At 47.0% G+C, this 15,652-nt stretch overlaps 1 protein-coding gene across 15 annotated transcripts in view; it reads left to right on the forward strand.

The window, feature by feature from the left end:
* DAB2IP (DAB2 interacting protein) overlaps positions 1-15,652 on the forward strand; it is a 273,236-nt gene that overhangs the window by 225,515 nt on the left and 32,069 nt on the right. For all 15 annotated transcript variants that reach the window (XM_077284866.1, XM_077284862.1, XM_077284867.1 and 12 more), the window contains 4 exons: positions 7,568-7,712; positions 8,436-8,580; positions 8,993-9,229; positions 12,061-12,259. In XM_077284866.1, coding sequence (XP_077140981.1) covers positions 7,568-7,712; positions 8,436-8,580; positions 8,993-9,229; positions 12,061-12,259 — 726 coding nt within the window. The remainder of the gene's footprint in view (positions 1-7,567; positions 7,713-8,435; positions 8,581-8,992; positions 9,230-12,060; positions 12,260-15,652) is intronic.

A 15,652-nucleotide genomic window follows, 5' to 3' on the forward strand; every position in this document is an offset into this window, starting at 1 on the left:
CTGATGGCTCCTGCTTCGCCGCTGAGAAGAAGCACTTTTCTGTTGTATTAAATGTGTTGGTTTTCTTTCAGCAGGACAGGTATTAATCGGCCATGTGGAAATCCCTGCTTTCAGCTGTGCTCGATTAACCACTCCTGTCTCCTATAAAAGCTAGGCCTGCTGGGCAGGTCCTTGTCTGAGTTAGCACTTGCTGCAAAGATCTGGAGAGGGAGAAGCTGGTGTTTGGAGAGCTGGAGGAGTTTATTGTGCGACCGTTGCTTGGTTTGTTCCCTTGGAAATTCCTCATCCTTGCCTGCCTTATTTTCTTGCCCCCTTCCTACACACCCTGGTGAATACCTCTGTTACTTGTGAGAGTATATTTTGTGTGAGTGGAGTTTTCTTTTACCCTCGTCTTGGTTCCCGTTTGTCGGGTTGGTGTACTGCGGTACACGGGAGCACTTCTCTACCCTGGGAGGGGGAAATGGATTATTGCAGGGCTGCCGGGAGGAGACAGGGCAAAGGCGGAGGCCCCAGCATCCTCGCCCCGGTATCCCGGGGAACAGGGCGCCCCCTAGTGTTAGGGCCAGGAAAGGTTCCCCCGGTCCCCGTTTACTCGCCAGTCCTATCGTGACCATATCTCTGTACTTGGCCGCATTCATGTTTCCTTCAATGACAACCAGTCGTCCGGTCCTTGCAGCTAAAAAACACCCCCATAGCAGGATGCTGCCACCACCATGTTTCACTGTTGGGATTGTATTGGGCAGGTGATGAGCAGTGCCTGGTTTTCTCCTCCTATACCGCTTAGAATTATCACCGAAAAGGTCTATCCCTGTCTCATCAGACCAGAGAATCTTATTTCTCATAGTCTGGGAGGCCTTCATGTGTTTTCTTAGCAAACTCTATGTGGGCTTTCATATGTCTTGCACTGAGGAGAGGCTTCCGTCTGGTCACTCTGCCATAAAGTCTCGACTGGTGGAGGGCTGCAGTGATAGTTGACTTTGTGGAACTTTGTCCCATCTCCCTACTGTATCTCTGGAGCTCAGCCACAGTGATCTTGGGGTTCTTCTTTACCTCTCTCACCAAGGCTCTTCTCCCACGATTGCTCAGTTTGGCTGGACAGCCAGGTCTAGGAAGACTTCTGGTGGTCACAAACTTCTTCCATTTTAGGATTATGGAGGCCACTGTGCTCTTAGGAACCTTGAGCACTGCAGAAATTCTGTTGTAACCTTGGCCAGATCTGTGCCTTGCCACAATTCTGTCTCTGAGCTCCTTGGTCAGTTCCTTTGACCTCATGATTCTTATTTGGTCTGACTTGCACTGTGAGCTGTGAGGTCTTATATAGACAGGTGTGTGCCTTACCAAATCAAGTCCGATCAGTTTAATTAAACACAGCTGGACTCCAATGAAGGAGTTGAACCATCTGAAGGAGGATTATAAGGAAATGGACAGCATGTGACTTAAATAGGAGTGTCTGAGCAAAGGGTCTGTATACTTATGACCATGTGATATTTCAGTTTTTCTTTTTTATTAAATTTGCAAAAATTACTACATTTCCGTTTTTTTTTTTCAGTCAAGATGGGGTGCAGAGTGCACATTAATGAGAAAAAAAAATAACTTTTTTGAATTTACCAAATGGCTGCAATGAAACAAAGAGTGAAAAATGTAAATGAGTCTGAATACTTTCCATACCCACTGTATATATACACCCCAGTGTCCTGACTCTGGGGACCTCACTATACATTATGTACATGTCTGTCGTGTGCTGACCCGTTGTTTGTCAGGGAAGGTATTTGCTTTCTGCGCTCATTCTGTAGATTTTAATTATCTTCAGGCTCTGCCTGTGACCAAGGTGATGCCAGCAGCTTCATGTGTCAGTATACATGCAGGGGGTGATGTGTGGACGCTCTGCTGGGATTATTTCTGTTATGTGGGATAGGGTCACCAGGCACAGTAGCCCATTATATGTATTTCACTGGCCACGCAATGTTTGTCCCGAAGAGGTCACACTCAGTGTCACATGTAGTAAGTCCACAGAACAGCCCACCGCCCAGTCTGTCATGTACAAAATGCTAAACACATCTATTGGTGTCCTGGTTTTCAGGGCAGCACGGTGGCTCAGGGGTTATCACAGTAGCCGGTAGCGTGGCTCAGTGGTTTGCAGCAGGGATTTTGGTATTTGTCCTGAGTTTAAATCCCACCAAGGATGACATCTGCAAGGAGTTTGTATGTTCTCCCCGTGGTTGTGCGGGTTTCCTCCCACTCTCCACATAGATAGGGAATGTAGATTGTGAGCCCCAATGGGGTCAGTGATGATAATGTCTGTAAAGCTAAACCTGTGGAATTAATGGAGCTTTGTAACTGAGTAGAATACATAAATAATTTTTCCAGAACTGCCTGGTGACTGGTGCTTGTGATCCTCTCTTCTGAGGTTTCATGGCTTGGTGTATGTCGATTTCATTTTCGCTGTCTGTTTATTCCATTTTCCTGCTCACATTGCAGAAGACGTGCAGTTGCCCACTATTTTTCGCAGTAATCTGCTCTTCTGGACCCCGGGATATAAAGAGCTGATCACAATGTGTATATTTCATCCCCCTCACTTCTATTACCTCATATAAAGACTCACAGAAGCCTGCGCTGCCTAAACAGTCACCAGAGATTTCCCCACCACAGCACTAATACTGACAATGGCAGATTCCACACACGGCACCAGAAGAGCAGAACCCACATCACCCACACTGAACTTTCCATCCTACTAACTGTGCTTCAGTCCCTACCAAAGTGATTATTCGAAGAAAATAAGACATGACCCCTCCTCCACCATGCAGCGTGATCTGTGATGTCACACACTGATGTCATAGACCTGGAATCGCCTTCGCAGTGCAGGGTGATCTGTGATATCACACACTGATGTCATAGACCGGGAATCTCCTCCGCAGTGCAGGGTGATCTGTGATGTCACACACTGATGTCATAGTCCAGGAAATCTCCTCCGCAGTGCAGGGTGGTCTGTGACGTCACACACTGATGTCATAGTCCCGGGAATCTCCGCAGTGCTGGGTGATCTGTGATGTCACACACTGATGTCATAGACTGGTGAATCTCCTCTACAGTGCAGGGTGATTTGTGACGTCACATACTGATGTCATAGTCCCGGGAATCTCCTCTGCAGTGCAGGGTGATCTGTGACGTCACACACTGATGTCATAGACCGGGAATCTCCTCCACAGTGCAGGGTGATCTGTGACGTCACACACTGATGTCATAGTCCCGGGAATCTCCGCAGTGCAATGTGATCTGTGATGTCACACACTGATGTCATAGTCCCGGGAATATCCTCCGCAGTGCAGAGTGATCTGTGATGTCACATACTGATGTCATAGTCCGGGAATCTCCTCTGCAGTTCAGGGTGATCTATGATGTCACACACTGATTTTTTTTTTTGTCTGTGTGTGTTTTTGTGCGGCCCAGTAATGGTGCTGCAGGAGCCAGAGGTAATGTTCTGACCTCAGTGAGAACGATACAGGGGTCTCTTGTGTACCCCCTCATTACCTGCAGTCTAGATATGGCAAAACTTTGCTACTTAAGAATTTTCAGATTTTATTCTTCAGACTAGATTTTCCGCCATAGATGGGCAGCCTCGTATCTGTAGTGATTTGGTTTATTTTGAAAATGACAGCAGCGAGAAGTTGGTGAACATGAGGTCAGGAGCAGCGGAATTAAAGCTGTCATCTGATGTGTAAGGCTGACTACCCCAGAGGAGACGACGAGCGGCTCAAGCAAGATGTCCAGCACGATAAGGAGTGCAAGAGCTATTCATCAGAACGCCCGCAAGGTTATCTGATGTCTGCGCCAAAACGGAGGCAAAAACCCAGCAGAAAGACCTCGGTCTCATTCTACACAATCCAGACCTAAAGAGGCCAGGACAAAACAATAGGTAACAGCCTGGCAACACATAACCCAAGACTAGTAACCTCACCGCTGATCTCCAGTGATGTATAGGTGGCATTCTCAGTGATGTCACCGCTGATCTCTAGTGATGGATAGGCGGCATTCTCAGTGATGTCACCGCTGATCTCTAGTGATGGATAGGAGGCATTCTCAGTGATGTCACCGCTGATCTCTAGTGATGGATAGGAAGCATTCTCAGTGATGTCACCGCTGATCTCTAGTGATGGATAGGTGGCATTCTCAGTGATGTCACCGCTGATCTCTAGTGATGGATAGGAGGCATTCTCAGTAATGTCACCGCTGATCTCTAGTGATGGATAGGAGGCATTCTCAGTGATGTCACTGCTGATCTCTAGTGATGGATAGGCAGCATTCTCAGTGATGTCACCACTGATCTCTAGTGATGGATAGGAGGCATTCTCAGTAATGTCACCGCTGATCTCTAGTGATGGATAGGCAGCATTCTCAGTGATGTCACCACTGATCTCTAGTGATGGATAGGAGGCATTCTCAGTGATGTCACCGCTGATCTCTAGTGATGGATAGGAGGCATTCTCGGTGATGTCACTGCTGATCTCTAGTGATGGATAGGCGGCATTCTCAGTGAGGTCACCACTGATCTCTAGTGATGGATAGGCGGCATTCTCAGTGAGGTCACCACTGATCTCTAGTGATGGATAGGCGGCATTCTTAGTGATGTGATTCCCTGGTAACAGGAATTCAGACAGAACACCTGATGGAGGGTCCAAAGCACAGTATGAACTGTCCCTCAATCATTATTTACAAGTGCTTCTCACAAATTAGAATATGATCAAAAAGTTAATTTATTTCAGTTCTTCAATACAAAAAGTGAAGCTCATATATTATATAGTCATTACAAACAGTGATCTATTTCAAGTGTTTATTTCTGTTAATGTTGATGATTATGGCTTACAGCAAATGAAAACCCAAAAGTCATCATCTCAGTAAATTAGAATAATTAACAAAAAACACCTGCAAAGGCTTCCTAACTGTTTAAAAAGGTCACTTAGTCTGTTTCAGTAGCTCCACAATCATGGGGAAGACTGCTGACTTGACAGATCTCCAGAAGGCAGTCATTGACACACTCCACAAGGAGGGTAAGCCACAAAGGGTCATTGCTAAAGAAGCTGGCTGTTCACAGAGTACTGTATCCAAGCATATTAATGGAAAGTTGAGTTGAAGGAAAAATTATGGTAGAAAAAGGTGCACAAGCAACTGGGATAACCGCAGTCTTGAAAGGATTGTTAAGAAAAGGCCATTCATAAATTTGGGGAACATTCACAAGGAGTGGACTGCTGCTGGAGTGATTGCTTCAACAGCCGCCACACACAGACGTATCCAGGACATGGGCTACAAGTGTCACATTCCTTGTGTCAAGCCACTCATAACCAATAGACAACGCCAGAAGCGTCTTACCTGGGCCAAGGAGAAAAAGAACTGGACTGTTGCTCAGTGGTCCAATGTGTTGTTTTCAGATGAAAGTAAATTTTGCATTTCATTTGGAAATCAAGGTCCCAGAGTCTGGAGGAAGAGTGGAGAGGCCACAATCCAAGCTGCTTGAGGTCTAGTGTGAAGTTTCCACAATCAGTGATGGTTTGGGGAGCCATGTCATCTGCTGGTGTAGGTCCACTGTGTTTTATCAAGACCAAAGTCAGTGCAGTTGTCTACCAGGAAATTTTAAAGCACTTCATGCTTCTCTCTGCCGACAAGCTTTTTGGAGATGGAAATTTCATTCTCCAGCAGGACTTGGCACCTGTCCACACTGCCAAAAGTACCTTCCATGACTCACTTTCCATGACGCCTTACCTGCACTCCAGGACCTGGCGGCCGCAGTGCGCATGCGCTGACGAAAGCCATCCTGATTGGCCACATTTGGTAATGTGACCAAGTTCACCAGGCTATTTGAAGGTCCTGTAAGGGCCTGAGGTATACTCCCTTGAGAAAACTGCCCCAAATAGCCGCGAAACGCGCGTCGGGACCCTCCATCCGACCCCCCTTGTTCCCACTCATCTGCTTGTAAGCATTGCACCTTTGCTAGTTACTTCCGCACTTTATATGAAAAATAGACAGGTGTTGCCTTATTTTCAGTCACTTTATAGATGCATGCTGACCTCCAGGTGTCCACTTTGGGATGCACTGCTCCCCCAGGGTTATGGTCTTTGGACCTTTGTTATTTCTTTAGGGACTCATGTGCAATGTGAGGTGGTGATAGATGGGGGTGGGGTATATAGCAATCTGCATTGTTTATGGCTCTTTATGTACTGTTGAAATGTTTTATCTTTTCTACGAATTAATAAAAGTATATGATTTTTACTGGATGTTATCAGTTTGCTCCTTTTTCTCCTATTTTTGCCAGTATCACTGTGCCTGATTTGCCAGCAAACTCACCTTACCTTAACCCCATAGAGAATCTATGGGGTATTGTCAAGATGAAGATGAGACACCAGACCCAACAACGCAGATGAGCTGAAGGCTGATATCAAAGCAACCTGGGCTTCCATAACACCTCAGCAGTGCCACAGGCTGATTGCCTCCATGCCACGCCACATTGATGCAGTAATTGATGCAATCAAAGCCCTGACCAAGTATTGAGTGCATTTACTGAACATACATTTCAGTAGGCCAACATTTCGGATTTTAAAATACTTTTTCAAGCTGATGTTATAAAGTATTATAATTTACTGAGATAATGACTTTTGGGGTTTTCAATGGCTGTAAGCCATAATCATCAACATTAACCGAAGTAAACACTTGAAATAGATCACTCTGTTTGTAATGACTATCTAATATGAGTTTCACTTTTTTTTGTATTGAAGAACTGAAATAATTTAACTTTTTGATGAAATTATAATTTAGTGAGAAGCACTTTTATCTACTCCCTGGTGTATTTGCAAAAGGAAGGCAGCTCATCTATGTCACAGTTACAGGGAACCTGGTATCTGGCGGCTGACATCCGTGTGTATGACTTCAGGGATCTCTGTTGTGACGGGGATCTATGTGTATGGGGGCAGGGATCTCTGCAGTGTCAGGAATCTGTGTATATAGCAACACGGATATCGGTATTGATGAGCATCTAGGTGTATGGGAGCAGGGATCTCTGTAGTGACTGGGATCTGTGTGTATGGCTGCAGGCATCTCAGTAGTGACTGGGATCTGTGTGTGTGGCAGCAGGTATCTCGGTAGTGACTGGGATCTGTGTATGGCGCAGGGATCTCAGTAGTGACTGGGATCTGTGTGTGTGGCTGCAGGGATTTCGGTAGTGACGGGATATGTGTGTATGGCGGCAGGTATCTCGATAGTAACGGCCGGCAGGGATCTCTGTAGTGACGAGGATCTGTGTGAATGGCGGCAGGGATCTCGGTAGTGACGAGGATCTGTGTGTTTGGCTGCAGGGATCTCAGTAGTGACGGAGATCTGTGTATGGCGGCAGGGATCTCGTTAGTGATGGGTTTCAGGGATCTCGGTAGTGATGGGGATCTGTGTATATGGCGGCAGAGATCTCGGTAGTGATGGGGATCTGTGTGTATAGTGGCAGAGATTTTGGTAGTTACCAGGATTCCTGTTTCTGACCTTCGACATTGTGGTTTTCTTCTCATTGATTCCCGTCTCTCCTCTCCAGGATTTCCTCACAGATCTGATGATGTCAGAGGTGGACAGGTGTGGAGATAATGAACACCTTATCTTTCGGGAGAACACGCTGGCCACAAAGGCTATTGAGGAGTACCTGAAGCTGGTGGGACAGAAGTATCTGCAGGACGCTCTGGGTAATTTTATGGTGGAGGAGCAGGATATGGTTGTCACTGCTCCTGGAAGGTTTCACATACTGAGATTTATATTCCTCCACTGCTTATTAGTCCGTGCTGAGGCCATGATGATCACCGGTCCTGGACCTGTCTTACATCTGTACATTTAATAAGTAGTCCAGCACCGGAGGATGCTGCACTCACCTTTTACTTTTCATTACTTGTTGAATATTGGACATATATTTGGCTATGTAATTCCTATAGTTGTAAGTTGTGTAGAGCGGTCCTGCTGTGACATCATCTCTCGGTGCCCTGTGGCTGCTGTGACATCATCACTCGGTGCCCTGTGGATGCTGTGACATCATCTCTCGGTGCCCTGTGGCTGCTGTGACATCATCACTCGGTGCCCTGTGGCTGCTGTGACATCATCTCTCGGTGTCCTGTGGATGCTGTGACATCATCTCTCGGTGTCCTGTGGATGCTGTGACCTCATCTCTCGGTGTCCTGTGGATGCTGTGACATCATCTCTCAGTGCCCTGTGGCTGCTGTGACATCATCACTCGGTGCCCTGTGGCTGCTGTGACATCATCACTCGGTGTCCTGTGGCTGCTGTGACATCATCTCTTGGTGTCCTGTGGCTCCTGTGGCATCATCACTCGGTGCCCAGCGGCTGCTGATTTCCACTTTTGCTGTAGAGAAGTCGGGGATTGTTCTCTGCCTCATGACTGTTGTGTTTCCCTGCAGGAGAGTTCATCAAGGCTCTGTACGAATCTGATGAGAACTGTGAGGTGGACCCCAACAAGTGTTCAGCGTCCGACCTCCCGGAGCACCAAGGGAACCTGAAGATGTGCTGTGAACTAGCGTTCTGCAAGATCATCAACTCCTACTGGTGTGTGAGGTCTGCCGCCTGTGCATTGGTGGGGTCTGAGTAGATGTCTGTGCTTGTGTGCAGAGATCATGGTTGTCTGCCTTGTGTCCGCGCTGTCTGTTATGTGCATATAGGGGGCTGCCATGAGCAGGGTCAGAGCTATCTGCTGTGGGCGTTTGCACGCAGGGGTCAGTTGTCTTCCATATGTGTGTGGGGCCAGGGCTATGTGCTGTGGGTGTTTTCTATATGTGTGCAGGGGACCACTGCATGAATTCGGGTAAGTTCCATGTAGGACAGCAGTGTTTTCCATGAGATGTCACATCACAGGATTGATGGCATGGTGCCTGCAGCTCTGGATGTGACTGGAGGATATGAGTGGGTTTATTGCGCAGTGGGAGGAGTCTGACAATGCCGGTGATTCTTGTGCTTGCAGCGTCTTTCCCCGGGAGCTGAAGGAAGTGTTTGCGTCCTGGAGACAGGAGTGTAACAGTCGGGGGCGTCCGGACATCAGCGAGAGACTGATCAGCGCCTCTCTGTTCCTGCGCTTCCTCTGTCCAGCCATCATGTCTCCATCATTATTTAATCTTCTTCAGGAATATCCGGATGACCGCACCGCTCGCACTTTAACCTTGATTGCCAAAGTCACACAGAACCTCGCCAACTTTGCAAAGTAAGAAGGGGAGAGAAGGCTAACAACCAACGGGGAAATCTGTGCTCTTTACTGTGTATTATATGACTGCACATCAGTAGAGAAAAGCAAACATGCTCAGATAAGGTGTTATCCGTGTACACTCGGGTGCTAATCGAGTGACTGCGACATGACTGGAAACATATGTTCATTGTGGCTTCGTCTGTTGAGAGCCGCGAGACATGGAGGCACAGGGACTCGAACATGTTTTTCGAGAACGCAGAAGTCAATCGGTTAGCACCTGAGAGGGCTTGGATAACACCTTATCCGCGCATGTTCTCTCATCACTACATATCAGAGTAAAGGATCGTTCCGCACGCTCCACCAAGGGGTAGATGACATAACAGGTCTCCTGTAGGAGGCACAGAGGACAGGTGCCAGCATTACATTGAATGTGGCCACTAGGGGCGCACTGATATAGTGGAAGACAGACCACTGCAGAGGCCGGAGATAAATGTGAGGAGCCAAGATCACTTGGGCAGAGCGTGAGGCTGCCATTCACACTGGTCCTCCCATACCAATACTTCGTACAAAAGCCTTTGTTGGTGAAGACAGCTTCAAGACTCCCATTTATACATAATACATTTTCTATTGGATTCAGGTCAGGTAATTGGCTGGGCCATTCTAGCAGCTTTATTTTCTTTCTCTGTTATGCACGTGGTTGTGAAACCACTGTGCTACAGTCCGGGGAGAGTCTGTAGGGATGTAACTAGGCAAACACCTGACTCTTCGCTAGAACCCCTGATGGTGGGGTTAGACTTTGCTCCAGATGGACGCCAGGTGCTACTCCAAAACGAACCCCAGAGCCATGGCACCTGACCCCCCCCCCAAAGAGGCAAGGAATCAGGACTGGCCAGGAACTGGTTAAACTAAAGGATACAACTGGTAGGCAGATGAGGAATCAGACATAGGCAGGGCAGGTACAGGAACACAGGACGGCTACAGGTACGGGATCACGGATGCAGGGTTCAGATGGATCAGCAGCAGGACTAGGCACAGTCAGGATGAATACAGGTTTGGGTACAGCAAAACGGACTGGAACAAGGTGCAGACAGGGCGGACAAGATCAGATAAGCGAAGTGGACAGGATCAGAGAGCATGGGTATGGCGATCTTACAACTAGCTAGCATAATATACACTGACTCACTAAAGTTGCTAAAGCACCTCTCAATAGGGGAGGATGTCTTGTATACCAAACGCCTCCCAGCTATTGGTTTGGGACGTTTTTAGCCACCCGTGTGCTGGCCCTTTAAAGGGTGGGGGAGCACACGCCTTAAGAACACTCATGAGACCTGCATGCCATGCACAGATCCTGGGAGGAAGCAGATGTTGGAGGAGAGCAGATGGGTAAGTTAACACGCCGGCATCCCTGCAGGGGGGGAAGAAGGGGACCCATGCAGGGGCGCCGGCAGTGCTGTAACACGCTGAAACCAATAGATCGTTTCCTTGGCTCGTTTCATCTTCCTCATCCTGGTAGATGGCAGATTTTTATCAGGAATGTCTCAGTACATTGGTCCATTTATCCTTCAATTATATGAAGAGTATGTCAGTGTTGTATGCGGAAAAAACGCCCCACACCATCATGTTTCCACCTCCAAACTTCACTGTTGGTATGGTGTTTTTGGGATGATATGAAGTGCATTTTTGCCTCCAAAGATTTTGGATATTATGGCAGCCAAAGAGTTCAATTTTGGTCTCATCTGACCAGACTATATTCTCCCAGTATTTCACAGACTTGTCTAAATGTTGTAGAGCAAACTTTAAACCCGCTTGAAGATGCTTTTTGTTCAGCAATGGAGTCTTGTATGGTGAGCGTGCATAGAGGCCATGGAGATTGACTGCTTTACTTTATAGTATTCTCTGAAATAGTTGTACCTGCTGAATTCAGGTCTTGCTATTGCTCTCCACAGGTGGTCCTTGGCTATTGGACAACTAGTTTGATAATTCTTTTAACTCCTCTGTCTGAAATCTTGATGTTCTTTCCACTTCCGGATTATGGCCTCAACAGTGCTCACTGGAATCTTCAATGGTTTAGAAATTCTTGTTTTGAAACAATAAGGTTCCAAGGGTCTTGAGACAGCTCCCTGGTTTTACCTATCATGAGATGTTTCTTGTGTGGCACCTTGGTAATGAGACACTGTTATATATGCATCAGCTGAACCAGATGATATTATTTTTCACTAAGTAGCTAGATTGTGTTCTAATTATTGATAGATTTCAGCTGGAGTCAGAACTTTCCATTGCTGTATGCACCTTTCTTCTTGTGTTCAATGCTTTTTCCTTGTCATTTTTCATTATTACATATAAATTATGGACATCTATGGTTTGATTTATTTGCCTGTGTGGATTGTATGGGTTGTTATCAGTATCTGGTGAGAATCTCACATCAATAACACTTGTCAAAAATCACAGTAGTCTGGAAGGGGGGGGGTCTCACTGATCCCCCCGCTGCTACCAGTTTGTCACAGAGATGCAACTCCGTTGCCTCCAGTCATCAGGACAAAAAAATATACAAAGATGTTACAAAATGGGAACAAAACAATATGGTGTTTACAATTACATAAAATAAGAGGGATAACAAAATTACTAAACCTGATGTCCCGGAAATGGCTTAGCGGAGGGATGTAGAGCTATAATCCCATATGTTCAATGTAAGGGTGATCTGTTCCCTCTCCAGAGAGGACTTATGGATTTTAATTTTTCTCTGACAGCAGCTTTAGAAATCTATTTACTAATTGGTTATGTGTTCAGTAGTTATTTCACTCTCTGCATATGTATACACAAACGTGACTTGAGGGTCCTGTGTCCCACAGGTTCGGCAGTAAGGAGGAGTACATGTCCTTCATGAACCAATTCCTGGAGCACGAATGGACCAACATGCAGCGGTTCCTCCTGGAAATCTCGAACCCAGAAACCATCTCCAACACGGCTGGATTCGAGGGCTACATTGACCTGGGCCGGGAGCTGTCCATGCTGCATTCCCTGCTATGGGAGGTGGTCTCCATGGATCAGGTAGATGCTAGAACACTGGGTTCCCCCCTATCTAATAAAACAGAGTCCTAGTGAAAAACGCAATGAATGAAGCAATAGTATATAATGGAAAACAAGATGCAGGAGGCAAATAGATGAAAGGTTTATTAATGCATATATACTGCTGGTGGATTATGAATGGCAGACCATTCGGATAGGGATTGGTAGATTGGGAGGAAAAAAGCGAATAGAGGTAAAAAAAATTGTCAAAAAAAATTGTATGATAAATAAAACATAATTTTATTGAGACAAATTGGTAAAAGGTGGCACTAAAAGCAAAGAAAGTGCCTAAACTCATAATGAAACACAATTAGGTTCAAAATTTATAAGGAATTAAACAAGCAATAAAGAAATGGCAAATATACAAATTTATAAAAATTGTACAATTATAACAGAGTTAAATATATGTGTATATACAATTAGGGTAACCAATAGTGTTGAGCGATACCTTCCGATATCGGAAAGTATCGGTATCGGAAAGTATCGGCCGATACCGTCAAAGTATCGGATCTAATCCGATACCGATACCCGATCCCAATGCAAGTCAATGGGACGAAAATATCGGAATTAAAATAAACCCTTTATAAACTTGTAGGTTCATTCTACATGAAGGAAAACAACTAAGAATAATGTAGGATGTATTGGGGGAGGTGGCGGAGACATTAAAGGCACAGAGGTTTAGCCCAATCTAATAGAATAGCAGGATTTTGTTTTGTTTTTTATGACGTTCGGCGTTAGAAAGATTTTGACTATGTTAATTTTTTTTTTTATTTTGTCAGATATTGATGTTTCACTACTTCCACGCCCTTCACCTTCTTTTTTACTTCTCCCACACTTTCTTCTTCATTATCCTCATCATCAGCTTCTTTGACATCAACTTCTTCACCTTATTCATCTTCTTCTTCATCTTCTACCTATTATTTTTTTTGTTACATTGTTCATATTCTTTTTATTTTACTATTATCTTCTTCATATTCTACTTCTTCATCATATTCTTATTTGTGACAGGCATTCCCGTAGTTGTTATCTATAAAAGTTTGAAGATTACACCTTCCGTTCTGCCTGTCACAAAACAGTTACATTTGTCCGCGTTCAGTTTGGCCTGCAGCATCAGGCTTTATCCAGGGGCACCACGAGGAGGAACGGACTCACCCCCATACACTGCTTAGTCTTCTTCTGCTTATAATTTAGATAATATCTTTTGCTCTGATATTTAGTCTTATGCTTAATGTTCTTCTGCTCTTTGTTCTGCAGCCTCTTGTTCTTCTGCTTCTCGGTCTTCCAGGTCGTCGTCGTCGTCATCGGGGTGGTCTTCAGGGTCGTCGTCATCACGGTGGTTGTCGTCTCCGGGGTCGTCGTCATCGGGGTGGTCTTCAGGGTCATCGTCTCCAGGGTCGTCGTCATCACGGTGGTTGTCGTCTCTGGTGTCGTCGTCATCTTAGGGGTGGTCTTCCGGGTCATCGTGTTTAGTCTCTTGAACTTGGAAATGTAGCAGAAGGTACAAGAAGGCTGAGAAAATGCCGAGAAACAGCTGATGGAACTGGAACTCGGATGGCTACCCGAAGGTCCCAGAGCCAATGGAACGACCGAGGACCAGCTGACATTACTGGAACCCGGTTACTAAGCAGGAGGTACCCGTGCCTGAAAGCACTACCAAGGACCACCTGACGTTGGTGGAACTCGGATACCCAGAGGGAGGCACCTAAGCCAAAGGCTCTGCCCGGAACCAGCTGACGGTACTGGAACCAGGATGGGGAGCAGAAGGTACAAGAGCAAAAGACACTGCCGAGAACCAGCTGACGGTACTGGAACCTGGATGGGTAGCCGAAGGTCCAAGAGCCAATGGAACGACCGAGGACCAGCTGACGTTACTGGAACCCGGTTACTAAGCAGGAGGTACCCGTGCCTGAAAGCACTACCAAGGACCACCTGACGTTGGTGGAACTCGGATACCCAGAGGGAGGCACCTAAGCCAAAGGCTCTGCCCGGAAACAGCTGACGGTGCTGGAACCAGGATGGGGACCTATTCAAGCTTGTCTTCCTAGAGCCCCAACTAGCAGTGTTGGAGCCCAGGGTCAGCAGGAGGAGGAGAGGGAGCAGAGTGTAGGCCGAAGCCTGCACTGGCGGCAGCTTTGGGTCTGTTGTGCCTGCGTGGCTGTTGCAGGACACGTTGCCGGCTGCACAGCAGGGGAACAGCTGGCGGTGCTGAACCCCACTGACACATTGGCTGGTGTTTGGCTCTGTGCAGCTAGCAGTACCGGGCCCCAACTGGCGGTGTTGGAGCCCGGGCTCTGCAGGGGGAGCAGAGTGTAGGCCGAAGCCTAATTGAACCAATTTCAAAGGTAACCTTTAACCCCCCCTCAGGGGTTACAAAGTAGAAGAGCCACAGCTTATGCAGCAGTAGTGCTGCACAAGTCAAAGGTTGCTCTTTTAATTTTTCTCCTTGCACACGCTGAATGAAACACGTATAACATTTAGCCCTTTATACAGTCAAACTGTGTTGGAGGCGCGAGTTCCCTTCGTAATGAGACGCAGCACAGATGTCAAGAATCCCACCTTGGTGCTGGGTGCAGCCTCCTGAGCGTTGTTATTTGCTGTACAGGAGTCTGCGCTGTCGTGTTATCCCCTGGCCTAGCGCTGTTAGCGCTGCCCATCTTCTGACATCATTTAATGTCGGCCGGTGCGGTTCGCGATGACCATGAATCCCAGCCCCGCAGTGTCTTAACATTGTTAAAACACTGCGGGTCTGGGATTCATGGCCTGGCGCAGCACATATGTTCGCCTCTCACACTCGGGTCCTTACACCCGCTTCAGACTGTGCGGCGTCAGCTGATCCCTTATCGCATGCCACGGCCATGAAGCCGCACAGTCTGAAGAAGGCGGAAGGAGATGAGGGACAGGCGAACTGATGCACTGCTCATGCCCATCAATCACACCCTCGCAGTCCCAATAAATAAGACACCGAGGGGCGTTGTGTGGGTCAGGGCGGCCGCAGAGGCGCAGGCAGCCAAACAATGATGCCAGAAGACGGGCAGCGCTACCAAGGGGGTTGCAGCGTGTCATTACAAAGGAAAGTCACACCTCCGGGACGGTTAAATGGTCACACAGAGGACACATTTTAGACGTGTTTTCAGTTCCACATGTGCGAGGAGAATACGTTTATGAGCCACCTTGCACACATGCAGCATTACCGCTGTACAAGGTGGCTGTAAAACGTACAAACGCCTGGGGGAGGGGGGACAGGTTCCCTTCAATTTCAGTTCTTGTGTCTGCGTGGCTTTTGCAGGACACGATGCCGGCTACACAGCAGGGGAACAGCTGGCGGTGCTGAACCCCACTGACACATTGGCTGGTGTTTTTCTCTGTGCAGCTAGC

This window comes from Ranitomeya variabilis, chromosome 2 (genome assembly GCF_051348905.1).
Source record: "Ranitomeya variabilis isolate aRanVar5 chromosome 2, aRanVar5.hap1, whole genome shotgun sequence".
NCBI classification, from domain to species: Eukaryota; Metazoa; Chordata; class Amphibia; order Anura; family Dendrobatidae; genus Ranitomeya; species Ranitomeya variabilis.